This window comes from Melitaea cinxia, chromosome 16 (genome assembly GCF_905220565.1).
Source record: "Melitaea cinxia chromosome 16, ilMelCinx1.1, whole genome shotgun sequence".
In the NCBI taxonomy this organism is placed as follows: Eukaryota; Metazoa; Arthropoda; class Insecta; order Lepidoptera; family Nymphalidae; genus Melitaea; species Melitaea cinxia.
In genome coordinates, this window is record NC_059409.1 from 8,986,396 (window position 1) to 9,008,761 (window position 22,366).

The following is a 22,366-nucleotide window of genomic DNA, read 5'->3' on the forward strand; positions in this document are numbered from 1 at the left end:
TCATAGCCGTATGTAGTATATACTTACTATTCTATGTAATGTAGGTATGTGTGTTATTATGATATAATCGCATACCCATAATTATAAATACAGTAATAGCAGTATACGAATTACTTTAAAATTTATGTAATCATGTTCACCTTTTAATAACTTTTGCATTACGAGATATGAATATTAGAAAATGGTAGAAAATGGTAACGATCAATTCGTCAGGTGAAATCTTTTGGATATAATTTTTTTATATAATTTTAAATAAAACAGCTTTACATTTCCTTAAATAAAGCAGACATTTATCATTTCCAGCTTTTCTTGAAGTTCTGTGAACTGAAATGTATCTACTATGCATACTGTCGCGTAGGAAGGGTGCTCTCGCATCAATCAAGGAATTAGAGCCCTAATCTCATTTGTCCTATTACTGCCCAGCCCCTAGTCTAAAGCCCTGAGTACGAACCACACCAGTAGTCTTTTGAAATAACACGAAATTTGTACTAACGGTAACTAGATCAAGCGTAAAATACTACTAAAAGTGTTTTAACACATCCATCAAAGACGTATCCATGTTTTTATGTGAAACATTGGTTTCTCACAGTATCTAGAAGAGCACGATGTCCATGGTCGCCAAAATAGTCGTTTATCAACGATACCACTGTATCCGTACTCGCTTTACATGTCCTAAATTAATACCTCTAGGTTAAGAACTTAAAGCGATTCCTAATATAGAAATTACAAGTAAAATAAACTATAATAATCAAAGTTTTATTGAGTTATATTGTAATCAAATAAAGTTTTAAATTTTATTTTATTACAATTAAAATATTTTTACCCATAGAAATAAAATTATTTTGGAAAATTTAATTTTCGAGTGTTTCCATTCTATTTCTTAAGAGGTATTTCTCCAGTAATAGGTGCGTTGATATATTTATAGGCTTTTCACTACAGATAAATAAAAAGTATATTAATGTGTTATTTTCCTAACTGCGATTTGTGCTTACTTACTCAGATTATTTCTTATCAAATTATCATTTGCAAAATCTTGCCAAAGTCATAAGCGATGTATATTTTCGGCGAGGTGTAGTTCGATGTTCTAGGTTGCATCATGTCCGGTTCCTGATTGATGTACGTCGACATGACCTGAATTAACTAACACAGCGTTTGTTACGATATAAACTGCGATCACTTCTCAAACATTAAATATTTTTTGTTAATTTTTATTGGTTACAATTTATTTTATAAAATATTTCTACAGTACTTCAGTTATAAAACTTCCTAAATATCATGAATAAACATATTTGAAATGGCTGGAAGATACATTTGTTAATCCACCATATGACACCATAAGTTGATGTTATCGTAGATGTTATATACACAAAAATCTGCAAAGCGTTTAAAATCGTTTTAAAAGTGGGTCAAAAAAGGTTATCGAATAGTTCTTCTAAAGTGAATATTCCAGATAAGGTTCTCTTTTTCCAAAATATGGATATTATAGCAACATCTCAGTAAAATTGAGAAAAACAAGATATATAGCTTATTTTCATATGTTTATACAACCATTGTTTTTAAATTTCTAAACCAACTTGTATAATAATTTCTTTAATAAAAATAATATCATCACCTTTATGGTTTTATAAAAATCTGGTGATAATTAATGATGGGCTCTGAAATGTACCTACTATTGAAATTACTTCCTTTAATTTAAATGTATTATAGATACATATATCTCGATTACGTATTTAGATGAACAATAATTTCTGATGCATTTTATATATTAGATATCTACAAAAATAATTTAATTTATATATTACTTTTGCGGCCTATTTTTAAGTCGACACTAATAATTTTTTTTTTATATAAAAAACGACTTTTATGTAATTTAGTTATTATTTACCTATTAAATATTACACGGTAAGTTCATACAATCGTTATGCGACTCAATTTACGGGCGCAGTTAGCTTTACAACTGGCATAAATTGCTAAGTTTATTCATCGTCTCTCCTCGAGCATGAAACAATAAACACAGGGCTCTTTCTACGTCATAAATATCACATTACTATAAGTTGAGCCAGTAAGAAATTAAATATATTACCCTATTTTATTGGGTTTATTATTACTGAGTAGAAGCATAGTAAAAGTGAAAATTGAATTTATATAATACAGAAAAGAAAAATGAAATACACAGTAATTTAGATTCGCACGACCGAAGCAGTGATCAAGAGACTTAATTGTTATTTAATATTTTTAACATAACTTAATTGCGCTTGAATCAAGAAATTCACAACAACAGTGAATAAACAAAAATACGATTTTTCTGAGAAATGCTCAAGTTTTTGTCCGAATACGTATAATATACTGTAAACAAAGATGAAGTAAAAAAAATTATGTCAATTGTTGACTCATTAAATATAATAATAAAAAAAAAAATTATAATGAAATAAAATTTTATATTAGTTACAGCTGAAATTAAATTAGTTATAATTAGGGATATTTTCAAACGTAGTAAGTCCAGCCATAGTAGGGGGTTCCTTTCTATTGCTTGTGACTGAACTATAAATGACTTACGATTTTTAAACAGGCTGTGCAAAAGATAATATTAATTGAATGTATATATTATACATTTGTATATATATCTACTTTATTTTTCGATATTATACTTGTGAATTGCAAATAGCGTATTTGATTTGAGATAGCTATTTGAAATTCAGATAAGAGTGTGCCAAAACAGACTCATCGTAAAGGTTTCTTTCTTTTCAGTCTTTTTGTTGGATACTTTTCAATAATTTATATTTTCTGCTTATGAGCGTTGATTGCTTAGAACAAAATCAAAAAATCAAATCTTAGTATAGATACATAAAAAGCTGTACCTACTCATGATTTCATTCATCGTTGTACAATAATTTCACTTATATCCCTTTTCATAAGGGAATTTTTCTGATTTTTGGGGTAAAAAGTATTTTGTGTCCTAGGCCGTAATGTAGGCGTGCCGTGCGTTGCGTGGTCAAAGTACAAACAGAGAGGATAAAATAAACAAAAAATCATCATGAATAATAGAACCCCTTTAAAAAACCCCTTAACAGAATATCTTTCTGTATAGTCAATACAGAAATGAACCAGTTTAGAATTCAATTTATGCTAATTAAAAAAAAAAGAATTTATATTGTTTTAAATTTTCATGGTTTTTAACATTATTTGAATTCGTTTTTACGGGATTTATACCATGTACCTTTTTATCTTTGAGGCTCCGATATTTCGGCGCAGTTGCATGCGCCATGGTCACGGAAGAACTCGAGCCTCAAAGATAAAAAGGTACATGGTATAAATCCCGTAAAAACGAATTCAAAAAAAAAAAGAATTTACTATCGAATTTTTATATTAATAATAATAAAGAGCTTGAAATTTTTAGTACATATATATTTTGTGTCGTGAATTCTCATTTAGAAACAATTTTCTCGATTGATTTTTGTTATAAAGCCAGGAGAAAAGGAACATTACGTAGAAATTCTATTTTTATAAATCATTTGTGTGAAAGTGTAAATAAATAAATAAATAAACGTTTTGTATGTGAAACAAATTAAATGAATCGATTCCAAATTTAATAAAACTTTCAAACAAAAAAATCTAAAACAAATGAAACCATTACTCAATTTGTGTAAGTTGGAAGTGGAATGAGTCATATGTACTATGTCATTCAAGTAATAGTATACTAGCTATATATATAGTGATTTTAGTGTAGTCATATTAAATTACCTAGTTCTTGTCTATACAAATAAATTAAACCGGAGTGTCTGTTTGTAATATTAAAATAACCGCTTTTACTAAATATGGATATAGGATGTATATCAATATATACCAAAATAGCTTTTTTTTATAATTTTTATCTGTCTTTTAGTCAGTCTGTCTGTCTGTGTCTTTCAGCTAATCTCTGAAACGGCTTGAACGATTTTGATGGGACTTTCACTGGTAAATAGGTGATGTAATAAGGAGTAACTTAAGCAACTTTTATTTTTGAAATGTATAATTATTTTCTGTTTAGTTCTATTCTGTTCTATTCTTTTATTTAATCGAAATAAATGAAATTGGAGTGTCTGTTTGTAATATGAAAATAACCGCTTTTTACTAAATGCATATGGATGTATACTCGGTACATATACCTAAATAACATTTTTAAAAATATTTGTCTGTCTGTTTGTTTGTTTGTAACGCCTAATTTCTGAAACGCCTGGAGCGATTTTGATGGGACTTTCACTGGTAGATAGCTGATCTAATAAAAGAGTAACTTAAGCTACTTTTATAAAAAAAAAAATTATTCTATGACTCTGCGAACTGAACAATAACTTTTTTGTTAAAATCCACGCTGACGAAGTCACGGGCACAGCAATTACAAAATAATAATTGAAATGACACAGTAAACATTTTTTTAGCTTAAGGAACACTTAAATCTACTCGGTTTATATATAGGAGAAAAACTGTCTGGAATCTTGAACGCACATTAGCTGGTCAAGTAATGCATACAACTACTAAAAAATGCTTTTTTGAAGGCCAAAATGTTATACACCAGTAATAAATAGTATTATAAAAAAAAAATTGTAAAATTTAAACATTAAAAATACAGTAACATTTATGAATACATTAAAAATACGCTATACTTGTAACATTTCCCTTAGTTTACCTATCATTCCAAAAGGTGATAATTTTAAGTGAGCCTTTTAAAACTTAACTATTGACCAGGAAGCTCAATAAGTTTTACGAACAACTAAGTTTATTATTGACTAAAGGCGTACATTGTAGCGAATTTCGGAACAATGATGAGAAACTTCAAAACTTCATTAAGAACCCTGGGTTTGCTTGCATCGACTTAAGTTGCTCTCTGAAATACTTAAGTATTTATTGATGAAACTTGACACAGGCCAAAGTATATACATAGTCCAGTATTATGCATTTATTTATGAGCACATTACTTCTAATTATGATGCTCCGATCACACCACCTAGCACACCGTTCTATACTCACCCACCCTCACTCATTCTATTACTCGAGTTATTCTGACGTGTATAAAATGAATGGTGCAACCGCGGCTAAAGCAGTCTTGGCTCTGGCTTGGCACGGTGCACTTGTTGTAAGCTTAACTTAGACTCTTTCAATAATTAATTTGTGCAAACGAATTGATTGTTACATATAATATTACGATCTATAATTTGGCTAGGCAGGGTGAATAACTCGAGCAGTGAAGGTGAGCGTTGATGTTCATCTCAAAGGGGGCCTTCTTAAAGCTACACCTGGGTCGGAAGTCCTAGGAACTGTTTTGAGTTTTTTCCTCTGCTACACGATGGATACGGCACTCACACGGTAATCCATCGAATGCTAAGAAGTTAGTCTCCCCCCGTTAACTAATAAGTATCTCGTGTTTACATTGTTATTAACCAGTGTGACCTCATTCCTACATATATTGTAGTTAGATGAATGTTTTATAAGTTTGCGACCAGAGACAAAATATTAGAGCTAAGAGGCGACTAAGGGATAACAGACTTCCACGACCACCTTAGAACTTAAAAAGCTGACCGATGGCGGAATAACCACCAAACTGCTGGTTTTGAACAACACATTTTAACAACACAGGCCGAAGACGGGCAGCAGCGACTTCGGTGCAACAAAGCCAGCCCTGCGGTCACCAACTCGCCTGCCCAGCGTGGTGACAATAGGCAAAACACATGAGTTTACGCCATTTTTTGGCACGAACTTGTGGAGGCCTATGGCCAGCAGTAGACTGTAATAGGCTGAAATGATGAATCACCAGCCTAAATACGTTCCGTAATTATTAATATGTGTATGTGCTGTGTGGCTACGGCACTAAAGAATTTAGCCACCCCCTCTCTTCCCGTGGGTGTCGTAAGAGGCGACTAAGGGATAACAAGGTTCCACAACCACCTTGGAACTTAAGAAACCGACCGATGGCGGGATAACCATCCAACTGCTGGCTTTGAAATACACAGGCCGAAGACGGGCAGCAGCGTCTTCGGCGCGACAAAGCCAGTACTGCGGTCACCAACCCGCCTGCCCAGCGTGGTGACTATGGGCAAAACACATGAGTTCACGTTATTTTTGGCGTAAACTTGTGGAGGCCTATGTCCAGCAGTGGACTGTATAGGCTGTAATGATGATGATGATGAATTATTAATATTCCGTATTGTGTAGTATTATCAATTGTTTTAGAAAATTTTATAATAATGGGAAATAATAAGCAAAATAATATCATGCAATACATACAAAGCTTTCTGTCGTTATCCATGTAAGCAATAAGAGTTCAGTTCTATATTTTAAAGGTATAGGTTTAGCAATAATAGCATGAGACCATTAGCTGACCATTAATACCTGTACATAATAAACATGTGTTTGTGTATTTATTATAATGAAAAATAAAAACCAAAAAGACGAGTGATTTATTTACAATTTATTATTAATTGTGTAATTAATTATATGTTGTTCATGAAAATCGATTTGGTTTAAAATAAGTTTTTTTTTTAATTTATTTATCAAATAAACAATATTGTATATATTTAATAGCATTAAAAACCACGCAGGTTTATGACAATGCTATTTAGTAACCAATGAACTAATATATATATATATATATATAATAATTACATATTTATTTATCCACCCTCCTATTAGACCAAATATGTCAAGTCACAATAGTATCAAGAAAGTAATTTTTAAGTTAATTTTTTAAGTAAATTGGTGTAATACTTTCAATCAATTTTGATGATAGGACATTTTTTAGTCTAGGCACTAAATAAGCTGTAGTTCGCTCACCATATGTGTTAGTCAATCCATATATTATCTCATTAAATAAATTTTATTACACTTCAACTTAGTGTTAGGAACAGTTGTTATAAAAGTAAGAAAGAAGACGAGTGTCGTAAATTCGTTCAGTTTCTAAAAATAAATAAAGATGAAAATAAAGCGGTTTTGAACAAAGTTTCTAACAATACATAAAATTGAACATCAATTTCGATATTCCATTTTAATGAATTCTGAAAGATTCTTTTCGCATAGTTCTCATAAAGAGGAGCGTCGAAACTTGAAATTAAGATTCTTTGAGTTCCGCTCGCGGGGAATAAGATTAATGAAGGGCGGCACCTGGGGGTCGCCCCACTAACGACGCAGCGGGTCAGGGGAAAATAACTGTTAAAAATAATAAGTGGAAAAAATTTCCTTCGAATCCAGGTATTCCGATAACAACGCTTTTTTGTCATATAATACGTAAAATACTGTTAAATTATAACTCAGAAGAAGTGGCAGTCGACATACTTAAAAATGTAGTTTTGGCAGCCGATGAAAAACGGAGAAGATATTCAAAACATATTGTCTTACCATTTTGCCGTTACAAAAATAATTGTTTAGTTAATATCACCGTTCAAGGACAATTGTTACTCTTTAATACTTTTTGACACAGAGTAATCGGTATAACTTATCTTGAAGAATCTTTTTAAATAGATATAGATAGATACAGTACAACGAACTTTGTAATTTATGTAGGTACGCTAACGGTGGCTGTCGTATGAATCTTCTCTACTCATTAAAGTATATTATTTGATTTATTTCTCAACAATTATGTAATTTCCATTTGCTTAAAAACGTAATATATTCTATATCAATTTTAAATTATGCACTAAATAGTTGCATTTTTATATTATATTGTTTATTTTATTTGTTTTTTATTTGTTTTTACACCTTGTAAATTTCTAATAAAAATGAAGGAATAAATAACATAGTAATTAAATAAAAAAATAAATAATAGTGTAATATGTAATGTGCTGCTAGCTTAACTATGTGCTGTAGCTATAACTCCTTATGAAAATATGAAAATCCATATGAACATTTTAACAAAAGCACGAGTACTCTTTAGTGTATTTTAGTGCGTAAAGCCTCCCATAAATAATTCACGGCATAACGGTAACATGTTCACCATCCCGTCGCTATTCTGATGCATTAGAGCGTTATAAAGACTATATGTAAGTGTCACCCACAATGAGAATAATAAAAGCGCATAATAGTGAATGAAAATAGCTCGTCAACTGTTACTGAATATCACAATGCTGAGACAACAATGGACCAGGACCTAGATTTCATATAGACTAAATGAAACAAAACCCCTTTGGAAAATGAGACAAAAATGTTTGTAAATTGAAAGCGAATAGGGGCTTTAATAACGATGGAGTGTGAGTTATGTTCCTTCCTGGTGTTGCTGCCAGTAATTTAGGCTGCGTGTATCGTGCAATATAGAATGGTGCAGAGTAAGGCATAAATTGAAGAGAACGTTTGGTAGCATGTTGGCAAACCATAAATATTTTAAAGAATTTCAATCTACCGTTGCTGCAGTACGGTGTATACAATTCAGATTTAATTTCAGTTTGATATGGTGACGTATAATTGTATACTATTCTGTTATAATTCCTAACAATCATTTTCATATTAAGAATAACATATAAATAATGTTTTGCAATTACGCTTTTAAAGATAAAATCAACATCATAACAAACATAAGTGATTATAAGGTGTTTTACGAGACGAGGAACCTCAATTTACATATAATATCTTTGTTAATATACGAAATAACTAGTTCCATTAAAAAAGTATAATAAAATCTTGTCAGAAGCCGACAATGTAATGACGGTAGGCCGTAATGTAGATTTTATCCCGGTACATGTTGGTGCTAAAGCCGCTACGAAAGATTTTTATTACTTTTTGGATGTCAACCGTGAAGTTTATAGTTGCAATTATTGTTGAAACACTGCAGGCGATTTATGGCAGCAATCGTGAAGTTAGGGTAGTGTTACATCGTTCTGGTTGATCGATCGTGGTTGACCTGTATTAATCGAGTATCGAAATAGACATATATTATCTGTTGTGGAATTTGTTTGTTCAAGCGCGAATATATTGATTGAAATGTTTTGATTTTCTTCCACGAGACATAATAAATATTACTAGCGGTCGCACAAAGGTCGAAATTCAACCATAATTAAAAAAAAAAAAAATTAAAAGTAAAAAACAAAAAAATAATGAAAATAAAGAACCTTTTTTTAAATAATTCAATTTGACTACGGACTGGTAATATACAAAACTCTATAATATGTGTGTGTGTATCAAATACATGGTAGTGTGTGTAGTGTTTTATTTTATTTTAATGTACTTTTTATGCATAATTAAAAAAAATATAAGCATTTTGAACTCCTTCTCTATATAAACTATAAGTGACGATGCGTTGGCGCAGCGGTCATAGCACTGGCTGTTATGCTGGCGGTCGCGGGTTCGATTCCCGCTCACGACAGACATTTGTATTGGTCATATAGATATTTGTCGTTGTCTGGGCGTTATGTTTGTGTATCGTGTGTGTTTCCGGACCCCCAAAACAGGAGAAAATCCTACTGGCGGATCCGTTGAGTGTGAAGCGCTTATTATATATATTGGCCACAGTATCTGTTGCAGATGATTGTTGCAGCGCTAGTGTGTTGGTAGCATCCCACATCGTCGTTGATGGCTATAGAGCCCTATTGCAGCCCGGCATTTCCTGCCACATCGATTGCACTCAAATCGCGAATCCGTTGGAGGAGGAGATGAGGCATAGAGCAGCTTTTTCTGCTTGATATTCTCGAGCCAGTCTTCGTCGTGCTTGGCGACTCCGATTTTGATGTCATGACACCATTCGGATCTCATTTCGGCGCGATTTTCCCAGCATTCGGTCGAGATTCCAAAGCTGATCATATCCCGCCTGCAGGAGTCTTTAAACCGTCCGCTATCTGACCCAGCATTACTTGACATGGAAGTCTCTTGGGGGCCATTCTTTGTACGTGGCCAAGCCAACGCAATCTACGCTGTTTCAGTATTGCGGTGATGCTAAAGCAGTCTGTCTTTGAGAGAACTGCCTCGTTGCTGCCAAGTGACTCCAAGTATAGTCCTCAGACAGCGCAGGCATTAAGTTTGCGTTCTTGTCTTGTGTAAGTAGTCCATGTTTCCGAAGCGTACAACAGTATACTAAGGACGCAGGTCTGGTGATAAAGCGTTTATTAATATTAAAATAAATGTGCGAAATTCCACACTGCTCCGTCCGCATAATTTTCGTAAAAGGGGGTATAAAGTTTTTGCTTCACGTATTAATATATAGATTACAATAGACAAAATCTAAATTGATTAACTTCAGTATTTTCTATTAGGTAATAAATAGCCGCATGAAGCATATAACGAAATATATTACTTTAGGTTTATCATATTTTAAAGTCTTAATGTTTCACATCTCTTTGTAAACGTGCCTTTACCGTAAATAAAATATATCACGCATTTAAGTAAATTATAAAAACCTGTACTTAAAGTACCTACATATTTTTCGGAAAAAATTTGAAAACATAAACTTTCCTATGTTGGCTACCTAGCATTTCTTATTTATTTTTTCTTTATATATATATTTATATACATATTATAGTTATTTGAAGAACACATATATTACATATTAGAATTTAATTTATAATAATAATAATAATAATATTCTTTCTATAACTAGAGGAAGATGTACAATCTCTACTAATATTATAAATGTGAATATAAGTTTGTTTGTTACGCTTTCACGCGAAAACCACTTAACCGATCGTCATGAAAATTTGTACACATATTCTTGGAGGTATTAAAAGTAACATAGGATACTTTTTATAAAAAGAAAAAAAATGCGAGCGAAGCGGCGGGTAAAAGCTAGTGTTATATATATTTACTAAATAAGCATATCCGCACGATACCCGTAGTATACGGCGGATTTGACATTAGCTTTTTTCTCGCACTTTTTATACTGACATTCATTTTGACATTATAAAGGAACGGTCTAGAAAGACTTTACCACGCATGCTCAAGTATTTTGACAAGATTAGTGAGACGTAATTTTGTGCTACAAGACATAATTATTATTTTGTGACGCCTCTCTTTGGCCTCTTATTTTGTGACGACTATAATGGCTAAATTATTATTTAATTTTCAAGTGTAGTTTATTTCTAGAGAAATCTTATCTTTCGCTGGACTTTAGATAGCGAATAATTCAAGTACATCTATTATTTATATTCTGAACACTTTAAAATGGAAAGTTCTGTACATACGAATACGCGACTTTGTATAGAGTTCTCTAGAAGAGGCACTAAAGAATAGCGTCTGACAAGAAATGTTCAAAGAGCTACTCAGAACATCTCATTTCGGCAGAAATACAAGACAATGCTTTTAAGCGTTTCGTCTATTGTAGGAGGGACCAGAGCTCATATTTTACATTACGTGCTACATGTGAAAATTTTTTCGAACTTTCGTTTCAGTGGAAATTCATAAATATGCACCCTTGTAGATGAGTTTTGTCAGTATTTTGTCTGGTTTTGTGATATGTCACGTACTTATTAGATCTTTTGAGATCTTTTGTTTTTTTTTCTAACTGGATACTTGAAACAATAAAATATTTTTTACTTATATTGCAAGAGTTGCCGAACAAGATTTCTTATCTTTTCGTTTTTGTCAAATGTAAATAGAGAAAGAGAGAGACCTTTTTTATATGCATGCAATTTAAAACCAAATATCAAAAATTATTTCAATTTACAGGTTCACTGACTTAGCTCGCTATGTAAATTCACACGTCTTCTCTCGATGATTTATATAGTAATAAACGTCATGAATCACTAGGCGTCGTGACTGCTCGTAATTGCTTTACCAATCGAATTAATTTCTTCGGTTAAGTACTTTATGGTACTGTTTTTCAATTTGATTCCTTCGAGACCAACAATAATTATATATCACTTTTGTGTTCGCTATATTTTTCAAAGTTTATAGGCACTGTTTATTTATTGTTGTGTTTTCTTGCACTGATTGAGGGAAATGTCTGCGTCAGAAATCCATTAAATTTATTACCATTATGTACATTTTCTATATAAATATGGGCGGTATTAATAAAAACTATGTTTATTTATATATTTTGCGCATATTGCACGATTACATTCTGTAATATAGACCATTACTTGTTCTATTTACTACATTTATTTATATGAAAAAGACAAGCTTGTGAGTTGACTCAATGTAATAAAAGGTAATGATTGTAGGATATTTTGTTGGAAGGAGAAATCTCTAAGGAAAGGTAATTTTGTAGGGGATTACAGTTTCATTCCAGAATTAATAATAAAAACAGGATCTTGGTCACTGCGCGGATTTCAGTTTTATTTTGAAACTTAGTAACATAACTTGGTAACATAACTTGGTTGGTCTTTTTTAATTACGTTTAACTTAAAGGTAGTGTATAAGTTTAATTATATTATAATAGGTATTTGAGCATAGCTAAATATTTTTTGATAAATATACATATTAATAATACGTATATGAGTAAATACAAATATTACACCCCGACTCAGATGGAAATCGAACTCACAACCCCTCAGAGCACACCGCAGGGTCACTACAAACTGTGCCAACAACGGGTCAAATTATTAAAATATGAAAATTGAAAATTTATTTGTTGATGTTCATGTCGTCGTTTCATGTCATTTATATAGGTAAGGTGGTGAGTAAGGTGGCCAGAGCTCCTGGGGAGCGTCAGAGGTAAATTTGACAACGCGCTTGCGATACTTCTGGTACAAGGGTGCGTTTTTAAGTTCGCTGAATGATAATATTAGAAGAAGGTAGGCGAGCTCGTTACAATTTTTATACGTCAAGTGACTCATAATTAGTATATATGTCAATATTTGTTGAAATCGGATCATTGCATGTTGCTTGGTCAACGGACCAAGAAACTCAATCGGGAACGAAGTGCAAAATATGGATTAAAAATCGAATATTGCACGATAATAAAATTCCTTACCAAGTAAGCAAAGTCTGTTCAAACCATACTGAATGATATGTCATTAGTTTACGAGGACTTTTGTCCAGCAAAAATAGTATACAAGTGGTATAATTTGATTTAAGCAGGGCAGGGAGTCACTTGAAGAATATCCAAGGTCACGGTGACCACGTCAGAACTTATTGAAAAAGTAGAAAAATTTGTATTAAAAGAATGCTCGAGTAAAAAGAAACTATTTTCAGAAATGGTTAGAGTATCGAATACAACAATTTGAAAAATTCTACACAATCATTTAGGATGAAGAAGAAGAAAAAATATATACTTTATTGTGCAAATAAGTTAAAATACATAAGTATCATAAAAATAAAACTTAAAAAGAGAAAAGATGGGGGAAACTGACAAAAGGTGTCCTGTTGTTGCATTACAACGCTCCCGTTCACAAAAGTCGTGTTGCGCTGGAGGCCTTGCATAAGATGGGCTTTTTAATCATTCATTCTATAGTCCAGGTCCCGAGTGATTATTACTTCGTTACAAAAATAAAAAAGAAGAACTGAGTGGTAAGAAATTTTCCACTGACGATGCGGTTAGGGATAGGTATATTGTGGATAAAGACAAAACATTTTTTTTAACCATGGTATGAATAAGTTAATTAGAAATTCTGAAAATATATTCGTCTTGCAGACATTGAAAAGGAAAAATAATTTTGTGTTTTTATTTTTATTCAATACCCCCGAATATAAAAACACACCCTTCTATTGCAGGCTATAGGCTACTCGTTATGAAAATGTGGTTCAGTCTTAATTTATAGCCCTGACTTTTTATGCCAGATACAGGTATAAAAAGTCCTAAGGTAAGAGCAGGAAGAGGCCTTAGGTATATCTTATATATTATAATATGACTCCTACCACAAGGAATGTAATAACAATTTAATTACTCGAGAGTAATTCATGAAATTATTGAATACTCTTTGTTTACAATCTTCTTTAATATTAATATAAAAAATATCAAGCACACTACTAAGGAATATGACTATATGACAATATAAAGTCAGTTTTATGTACATTTTAGATATGACAGTATAAAGTCAGGTTTTTGAGATTTTAGAATTAATGAATTTGTACTTTTGAATATTCTTTAAACAAAATTTAAAATGGCCGATCGCGGTTGTAATTTAGAGTGTGTAAAAGAGGGAGATAATGCGATAGAATTTGTTGGTCCCGTTAAAATAGTCTTAGTTGATCAACCTAAAAGTGCCTATTTACGCAAAACATGTTACGCTGCGCTGATAGTACTGGCCCAAATGATGATGGCCACTACAACGATATTAGTGATGTTTTATTCATTAAGTTACAAAAGAAGTGCCTGCTTTAAAGCTTTGCATGTATTTTTATGTACTGTTGGGGTAAGTTAAATAGGTACATCTTATTTTTAAATTTTCTGTTAATTTAAATTTTCTATTAATAACAGATTAATAAGATATAAAGCAGAGAAAATGTATCGAAATTCGATACCATAATATATGCAGTAAAGTATTTTATAAAAGCGATTATTGCATTGTTTTCTAATTTTAAGTTCCAATTATTAACGTTTTTTTTTAATTAAAATTATTTACGTTTTTATGAATTTGACGTTTATAAAAATAGCTTCTACGATTTTTACAGCTTCAAATTATCATGTTATCAGGAATTTTAAGCCTCAATAATTTAAGTGGTTCGTCAGCGCCGATGAAAATATCTGACTGCAGATTCGAACATCTTTTCTTGGAATGGTTTGGATTAGCAAGTGCTGTTGCTGGAGTAGTAACGATATTTTTCTCTGAATATTCTTCTTTATTTACTACACATTCTTGTTCAGGTAATTTATATATATATAGATAGTATAACTTATGTACATAAAGATAAGTAAAGTTAAATTAAAATTGGTTTTTGGGTTTTAAGATGATTATTATGATGTTTCGAGACTTCATTAATTATTTTTACTTGTGGACTAACCTAGGCATTAGTCATGCAGTTGCATTTTTATTTACATATTTATTTATTAAGTCGAATGTAACTGAAAGACAGTTTGAGACACCATGAAAGATAATTATTAAATATTAGTTTTCGTTTCTGGAATAAAATTTTATTTATTTTTAGGTATAGCTGCGACAGGTATGGCAATTCTTTGCGCAATATCTGGGTTGTTTGTTTACGATTTCAGAAGCGCAGCAAATTTTCCCGAAGAGTATAGTCCTTTTCGTCGATTCTTAAATTACTCTCATCAACTTTTGGGCTCGTTGGCAATCTTTTTATCCTCTGTATGTTTTATTTTAGGTGTAACTAAAACTTCTTTTATAAAATGGCTTCCATTATACGATATGCATTATTACGCTGTCATGTTTTGTATTTTTTATACGGTTGTTATTTTATACAAACCATTAAAGCAACTTTTATATATTTTTTATTATTTTGCGTGACTTAATTATTTGACACAGGGTGTTTTTGATAGTTCTTTGAACAAAAAACTTTAATAGATATTTAACTGTCAATGTGAAGTGACACTTCGTTCTATGTATACAATTTATTTTTCACGAGCTGCCCGGACAGTCTTCGTTCTGTCAAAGTTAATATATTTTTATTTATATAGTTTTTTTTTAGTATTAAAACCTTCCATGGGCCTTAAGGAGCATATAAAAAAATAAATTAGCTGAAAAGGGTTGAGCCGTTCTCGGATGCGCTTAGCAACATTCATTTTTATTTATATAGATTACATAGTATAAAACAATGTCGCTTCCCGCTGTCTGTATGCTTAGATCTTTAGAAGTATGCAACGGATTTTAATGCGGTGTTCTTTAGTAAATAGAGTGATTCCAGAGAAAGGTTTATATGTATCGCTTCAACCTCTGTAATATCCCACTACTGGGCATAGGCCTCTTTCCCCCATGTAGGAGAAGGATCAGAGCTTAATCCACCACGCTGCTCCAATGCGGGTTGGCAGATATATTCTCTACTATGAGTAACGATCGCTATCAGGTGTACATGATAACAACCGGGATCGGCGGCTTAACGTGCTCTCCGAGGCACGGTGGGGAGACCCACAAGGACGGCACAAGCACCCAGACCACGGCAAACACCTGTATGGCCAATACAAATGTTTGTCATGAGCGAGGATCGAACCCGCAACCCCCAGCGCAACAGGTACAATCCATGGTTGTAACCGTTGCGCCAACGCGGTGGGTTTATATGTATAATACATGCATAATATATAGAAACATTGATAGTTATAGAGGTTTCTAATGTGATGTCGTAAATAAATACATTTTTCGCGCTTAAATTGCAAACGCTGGCTGAACGCGACGAGATAGATCAAAATAATGTACTACAGTATTGTACACTTTTAAAAGGTCTACAAAAAAGTCCGCAACGGTATATGTCTGTCTCTTAGGGATAACCCATAATAACCTTTTTTATCCTTTACTTTTTACGAGAAATAATGGCTTATTTACGAATCGATTTTAAGCAAAATAAAATTAATTATTAGGCAATTAAGTACCTTAAATACATTGAACATTTAATATATATTAATATGGCTCTTTACAGCATGTAATTTAAATGAATATCTTCGAAGATATTACAGATTTAAATTGCAGGGACAACTACAAAGACATTCTGTAGTATATTTAGTATAAGCATTGCATCCGTGTGAAGCCGGGGCGGCTGTAATAAATGTTATTCTGCGTATCTTTTTGACAATCTGATTATTGTTTTTACCGACTTCAAAAAAAGGAGGAGGTTACTCAATTCGACCGTATATATATATATATATATATATATATTTTTTTTTTTTTTTTTTAATGTATGTTCGGGGATAGCTTCGTCGTTTATAAACCGATTTTGATAATTCTTTTTTTGTTAGACAGAAGATATCCCTAGTTTGGTACCATGATAAGGAAACCAGGATCTGATGATGGGATCCCAGAGAAATTGAGGGAAACCTCAAAAATCTGCATAGCTTTTTACTGGGTGTACCGATTTTAATGATTTTTAATTTAATCGAAAGCCGATGTTTATCATGTGGTCGCATTTAAATTTCATCGAGATCTGATTACAACTTTTGGAGTAATCTTTGATAATGGGTATTTACTTGACTTTCGTTTGCCTACAAACACAATTATTATTGATTTAATGTTTTAATTAATAAATAAGTTAGTGAGCTTTTAAACATAATTAACATTAATTTTAGTTAATATTAAAGTGCTTACAAATTTTTATAAACAACTAAAAAACTCGCAAAATTTTACTCCAAATAATGTTTTTACACAATTAATTAACGCGTTTATAAAATATTTAATAGTTCGGTCTTTATAATACAAGAGTCAATTTTACTTTACATATCAATTTTCATAACAGGTTTATGTTACAAATTGCTTACATTTTTATACACTTTTTATTAACTTCACTTGCATGTTTGTATGTTTGTAACCGACTTCTTTGGACTTCATTTTGACCCACGTCAAACGTTCAGATTTAGTTTAAACTCACTAGACTTATCAAGGACCGATATACTAATTGGATAAGATTATTCCTTTTTAGTATGTTTTATCTATAAAAGCGTGTTCTTTTTATACTATTATTTATTATTTATGACATAATAAATCAATACTATTCCGATTCTTTTACATATAAACGAAATGTTCTTCATATATTTGTATATACTATTAGACATAATACATATTTGGAAAAATTGCTGAAAATGAATACATTTTAAGCTTTTCTACTACGACTTTATAAATAATTGTTTCAATAGATATTTCTAATTTATTTTTTCTATATTCACAGTGCCATTTCTTTACCGCTGAAGCTATGTTAAGTCTTAATTATGCTAATGGATGGTCTGCGCCAATGAGATTAAAACACTGAAGATTCGCACACATCCATTTTTGCAAATGAGCTATGATTTGTGCTATAACTGGAATTGTACTGATAAATTTATCGAAAGGCTTGTCAGAAAGTCCCCATGAAATTACAGGCATAAAATACTCAAGCAATGTCTTTATAGTATTAAGTAAATTACAATAAAGATTAGCGAACATAGTACTTACATTAAAAATATAATAATGAGCATACTGGCTTGTGTTTTCAAACAGATAATTCTTCTATTCTGTACTTCTGTATACTACCCATATTTACATGATCAAAGGTCAAAAAAAATAATTTTATGCTTTTTATAAAATTACAGAAATCCTATACAAAGATGTATCCCCTTGAAAATGCGCCTACAAAAATGCTACTTCAATATGTCTAAGGTTATATACCTTACTGATTAAATTTTGTTTAACCTTCAATATGTAACAAGACATCGCTCTGGTGTAGTTGTGCGTGCGCCTTGTACGCGATCAAACATCGTCGATTGTGGGTTCAATTACCGCTGAGAATGCGTATTTGAATTTGTACAAATATTTTTTTCCAGTCTTGGTGTCTGTCCTTGTGGGTCTCCCACTCGGGCCCCAGAGAGCACGTTAAGCTGTTAGTCCTGGTTGTTATCATAGATAGCTGATAGCTATCGTTGCTCATAGTAGGAAATATATCTACCAGGCCACAGTGAAGCAGCGTGGTACAATACAACATGGTACAACAGGCCTATGCCCAGCAGTGGGACGTTACAGGCTGAATCATGACATCGTGATGTAGTAAAGGTATAAGTCATAGTAGTTTGTATGTGTAAATCTTTAATAGCTTACGATTGGCAATGATGACACTGTTAAATATGTATTTTTAAAGTGTAGGTTTCTCAAAACTTATTTTTAGAGGTTTTACAGTTGAGATAATGATTCTACATATAATAAAAATTTTGTTAACATAACATAGATTTTTAATACTTATGATACTAATTAAATTATACATCATCACAAAACTTGTTAAAACTTTATAATATAAATATATTTTTATTAGTTATGCAGATATTAGATGTTATTGATAACGTGTATGCAATTATGAAATACTTGGCAGTCGCGGGTAGCACAGACATCAAATCAGGAATGCTAACATTATCAGCTTGTTATGTAACGTAATGCGGAAATTTGTTAGATATTGGATTCCTCTGATGGTCATTTATTATGATTAATAATAATCTCGCAAACTACTAATAAAATATTGAAATATTTAAAGTGATTAAAAACAAAATTATTAATACATTAATAGTGGAATAATATTTTACACTACATTTTTAAAATATAAGAAAAGATACAGACTGATTTTTAGCTTTAATCCAAGAGACACATTTTCAAGCACTTAAAATATTCAATGGTTTCTTGAGCGTCGTTGCAATTACTTTAGAAGGCCACTTCGGTTATACCCATAAATGACCATATACAAGCTTTATGTGCCTCGCTTTTGGACTTGTATTTAATTTTGATTCTTTTTCGAAACATGTCGTTAAGTGCTTACTAGGCCAGTTAATAGCTTTTTACTCAGAAGCGGTTCATTAGTAGCTAAAATAGTAAGTACACAAGTATAATACACATTATTTAGTAGGATGTAATATGAATTTTAGAGACTAATGAACTATATTAAATAACATCTTCATACTTATTTAGTTTTTTAAATAGTCAATAGAAATAGGTAGGCATTATTACCTTGAAAAAATATAACAAAATGTATCTACTAGATTTTTTTTGATCTTCAAATTTGTTTAATGACAAAAAATAAAATTTATAAATATCTACACAATATACACACGGTCCTTTGTTCCTAAAGTAATCAAATTAATGCTTGTGTTACAGATAACAGCCTACTGGTATAGCTATATTTTTTTTTTCGATATACGTATGTGTGAATCGAGCTCACAACCCTCGGAGCAGAAAGCGGGGTCACTACAATCTGCGCCAACGGACTAATATAATGGCTTTATTTAATAACCAGCTGTGCCCGCGACTTTGTCCGCGTAGAACAAAAAGTTATTGTTCAGTTCGCAAAGTTATAAAATAGAAAAATTAAAATAAAGTTAAAGTAGCCTAAGTTACTCCTTACTACATTAGCTATCTGCTAGTGAAAGTCCCGTCAAAATCGGTTCAGCCGTTTCAGAGATTAGCCGGAACAAACAGACAGAAAGACAACAATTGTAAAAAAAGTTATTTTGGTATATGTACCGTGTAAACATCCATATGCATTTAGTAAGCGGTTATTTTAACATTACAAACATACACTTCAATTTTATTTATTTGTATAGTTTTATCTATCTATGATTTTGTTTACTATAGTAATAAATTTCTGAAACGTTTAATATGGACTTCGCGCCCAAATTTTATCTCTTATACGTGAAATCAGCGATACATTATCGCAATCGGACTTTAAAAACGTTCCGCTAATCACCCAACTGAAACTTACAGACACCGCTTTGATTTTGAGATATATGTGCCGTGTAGACCCCTAAACACCGGCGGCGGTTGCGGTTTCGACATCGGATAGCAATCGTTACTCATTCAATCTTATATCGTCACTAGGTTCTAATAGCATATTTTACAATGTAATTTATCAATCTCACACACCCCCTTTTTGTACGCCGAGGTTTACATTTTAGCACATGCCACTGAATGCATTTTGTGTTCTTGTAGCAATAACTTGCTCTTATTACCTCTTGTCTTGTGGAGGCCTATGTCCAGCAGTGGACTTTGTTAGGCTGAAATGACTGATGACTGACTGATTACCTCTTTATCGCTTAAATGCGTATAGTAATTCCTTCACTACTAAAGTGATCAAACTTAGATTCCCTAAATCGTAAATTCTATATGGCCCAATAATATCCGTAAAGAAGATAAATTAATATGGTTTGTTTATTAAAATAGTTTGTACTGTCTATCTCTTTCATTATCTTAAGTATGTGATCTATTGGTATATTGTATGTATTTATATGAATGTATATGTATGCGTTTGTGTATAAGCATGTATCATATACTAAATGAATATTGTATTATATAGCTATGTTTACTATTTTAAGTTTTAAGTTTTATTTATGCACTCTTTTCGGCACTTTTTCTTAAAGTGCAACAATAAAGGTTGCCTACAAGAGATCGCCCTAAGGCAATAAAGAATATGGCCACCCCTTCTCTTCCCGTGGGTGTCGTATGAGGCGACTAAGGGATAACACAGTTCCACTACCACCTTGGAACTTATACAGCCGACCGATGGCGGGATGACCACCTAACTGCTGGCTTTGAAATACACAGGCCGAAGATGGGCAGCAGCGTCTTCGGAGCGACAAAGCCAGCTCCGCGGTCACCAACCCGCCTGCCTAGCGTGGTGACTATGGGCAAAACACATAAGTTCGCGCCAAAAATGGCGAAGAAGTTTATACTCGCTAAGTTATATTGAAGCTACCATCGATTCAGTGTATTAAGTCTGCAGTGAAAAATTAGCACAAAACTCCGCAGTTATCTTTTAAAAAACTGTCAATTTGGTATTATAAATTAAGTCACGTTTTGCATGAAATACACCGTCACTAAGCACACAAATCTTTATCATCAATATCTTGAACCGAAACATTTAGCTAATAAAGTCTTTTTTAATATAACCTTTATTTATTTAGTTCTTAAGTTGTGAATTGTTAATATGTATAATGCTTAATAAAATTTTGTCATTTAGTCTTTTCATTATAATCACCTTTAAAGATAATGATTCAAGTTTACTTAATAGAATCCAGACAGTTTGCTTCTTACTGTATTTTTATGTAAGTTCTTGTATTCCGTCCATGCAAAATAGTTTAAATCTTTTATTAATAACAATTTTTTAATTCCATGAATACATTCATTTAATATATGGTTGTATTATACATATGTACCTAAAGTAATGTATTTATTTTAACACAATATATAAGTTCGACTCCTAACTGTGTTCCTTCAAACACCGGTCTGTAGGTGTAATTGATTACGATTGATACACACGGAAGTGTGAAAAAAAACCCAAGCATATTTTTATGATTGTGTTTGCAGGCAAACGAAGAAAAACCGACTTCAATTTTATTATATCGGCAAGCAATACAACGTAGGTATACGAAAAAAAAGTCAAGCAAATACGCAAATATATCAAAGATTACTCCAAAAGTTGTATTTAGATATCAATGAAATTGAAATGTCTAAAAATCATCAAAATCGATACACCCAGTAAAAAGCTATGCAGATTTTCGAGAGTTTCCCTCGATTTCTCTGGGATCCCATCACCAGATCCTGGTTTCCATATCATGGTACCAAACTAGGGGTATCTCCTTTCGAACAAAAAAGAATTATCAAAATCGGTTTATAAACGTCGGAGTTATCCCCGAACATACATAAAAATAATTGAGTTTGCTCGCAAACGAAAAAAAACCGACTTCAATTACATCGACGAGTAATATAACGTAGATCGACGAAAAACTAAGTAACTACGCGTTATCAAAGATTACTCAAAAAGTAGTTATCAGATCTCGATAAAATTTAAATGTGACCACATGATAAACATCAGCTTTCGATAAAATTAAAAATTATCAAAATCGGTTACACCCACTAAAAAGTTATTG

At 32.0% G+C, this 22,366-nt stretch overlaps 1 protein-coding gene across 1 annotated transcript; it reads left to right on the plus strand.

The window, feature by feature from the left end:
• The first annotated feature begins 13,988 nt into the window (after positions 1–13,988).
• LOC123661265 lies at positions 13,989–15,293 on the plus strand. The gene is made up of 3 exons (XM_045596253.1): positions 13,989–14,240; positions 14,500–14,692; positions 14,974–15,293. Exons 1-3 carry the CDS (start codon positions 13,989–13,991, stop codon positions 15,291–15,293), a joined length of 765 nt encoding a protein of 254 aa, XP_045452209.1.
• Positions 15,294–22,366: the final 7,073 nt, after the last annotated feature.

Bases quoted from the DNA above. Each gene is read 5' to 3' on its own strand.
- LOC123661265 (XM_045596253.1), top strand. From the start codon at position 13,989: ATGGCCGATCGCGGTTGTAATTTAGAGTGTGTAAAAGAGGGAGATAAT. The intron at 14,241-14,499 runs GTAAGTTAAATA...CGATTTTTACAG, and splicing joins TATTTTTATGTACTGTTGGG to CTTCAAATTATCATGTTATC. The intron at 14,693-14,973 runs GTAATTTATATA...ATTTATTTTTAG, and splicing joins TACTACACATTCTTGTTCAG to GTATAGCTGCGACAGGTATG.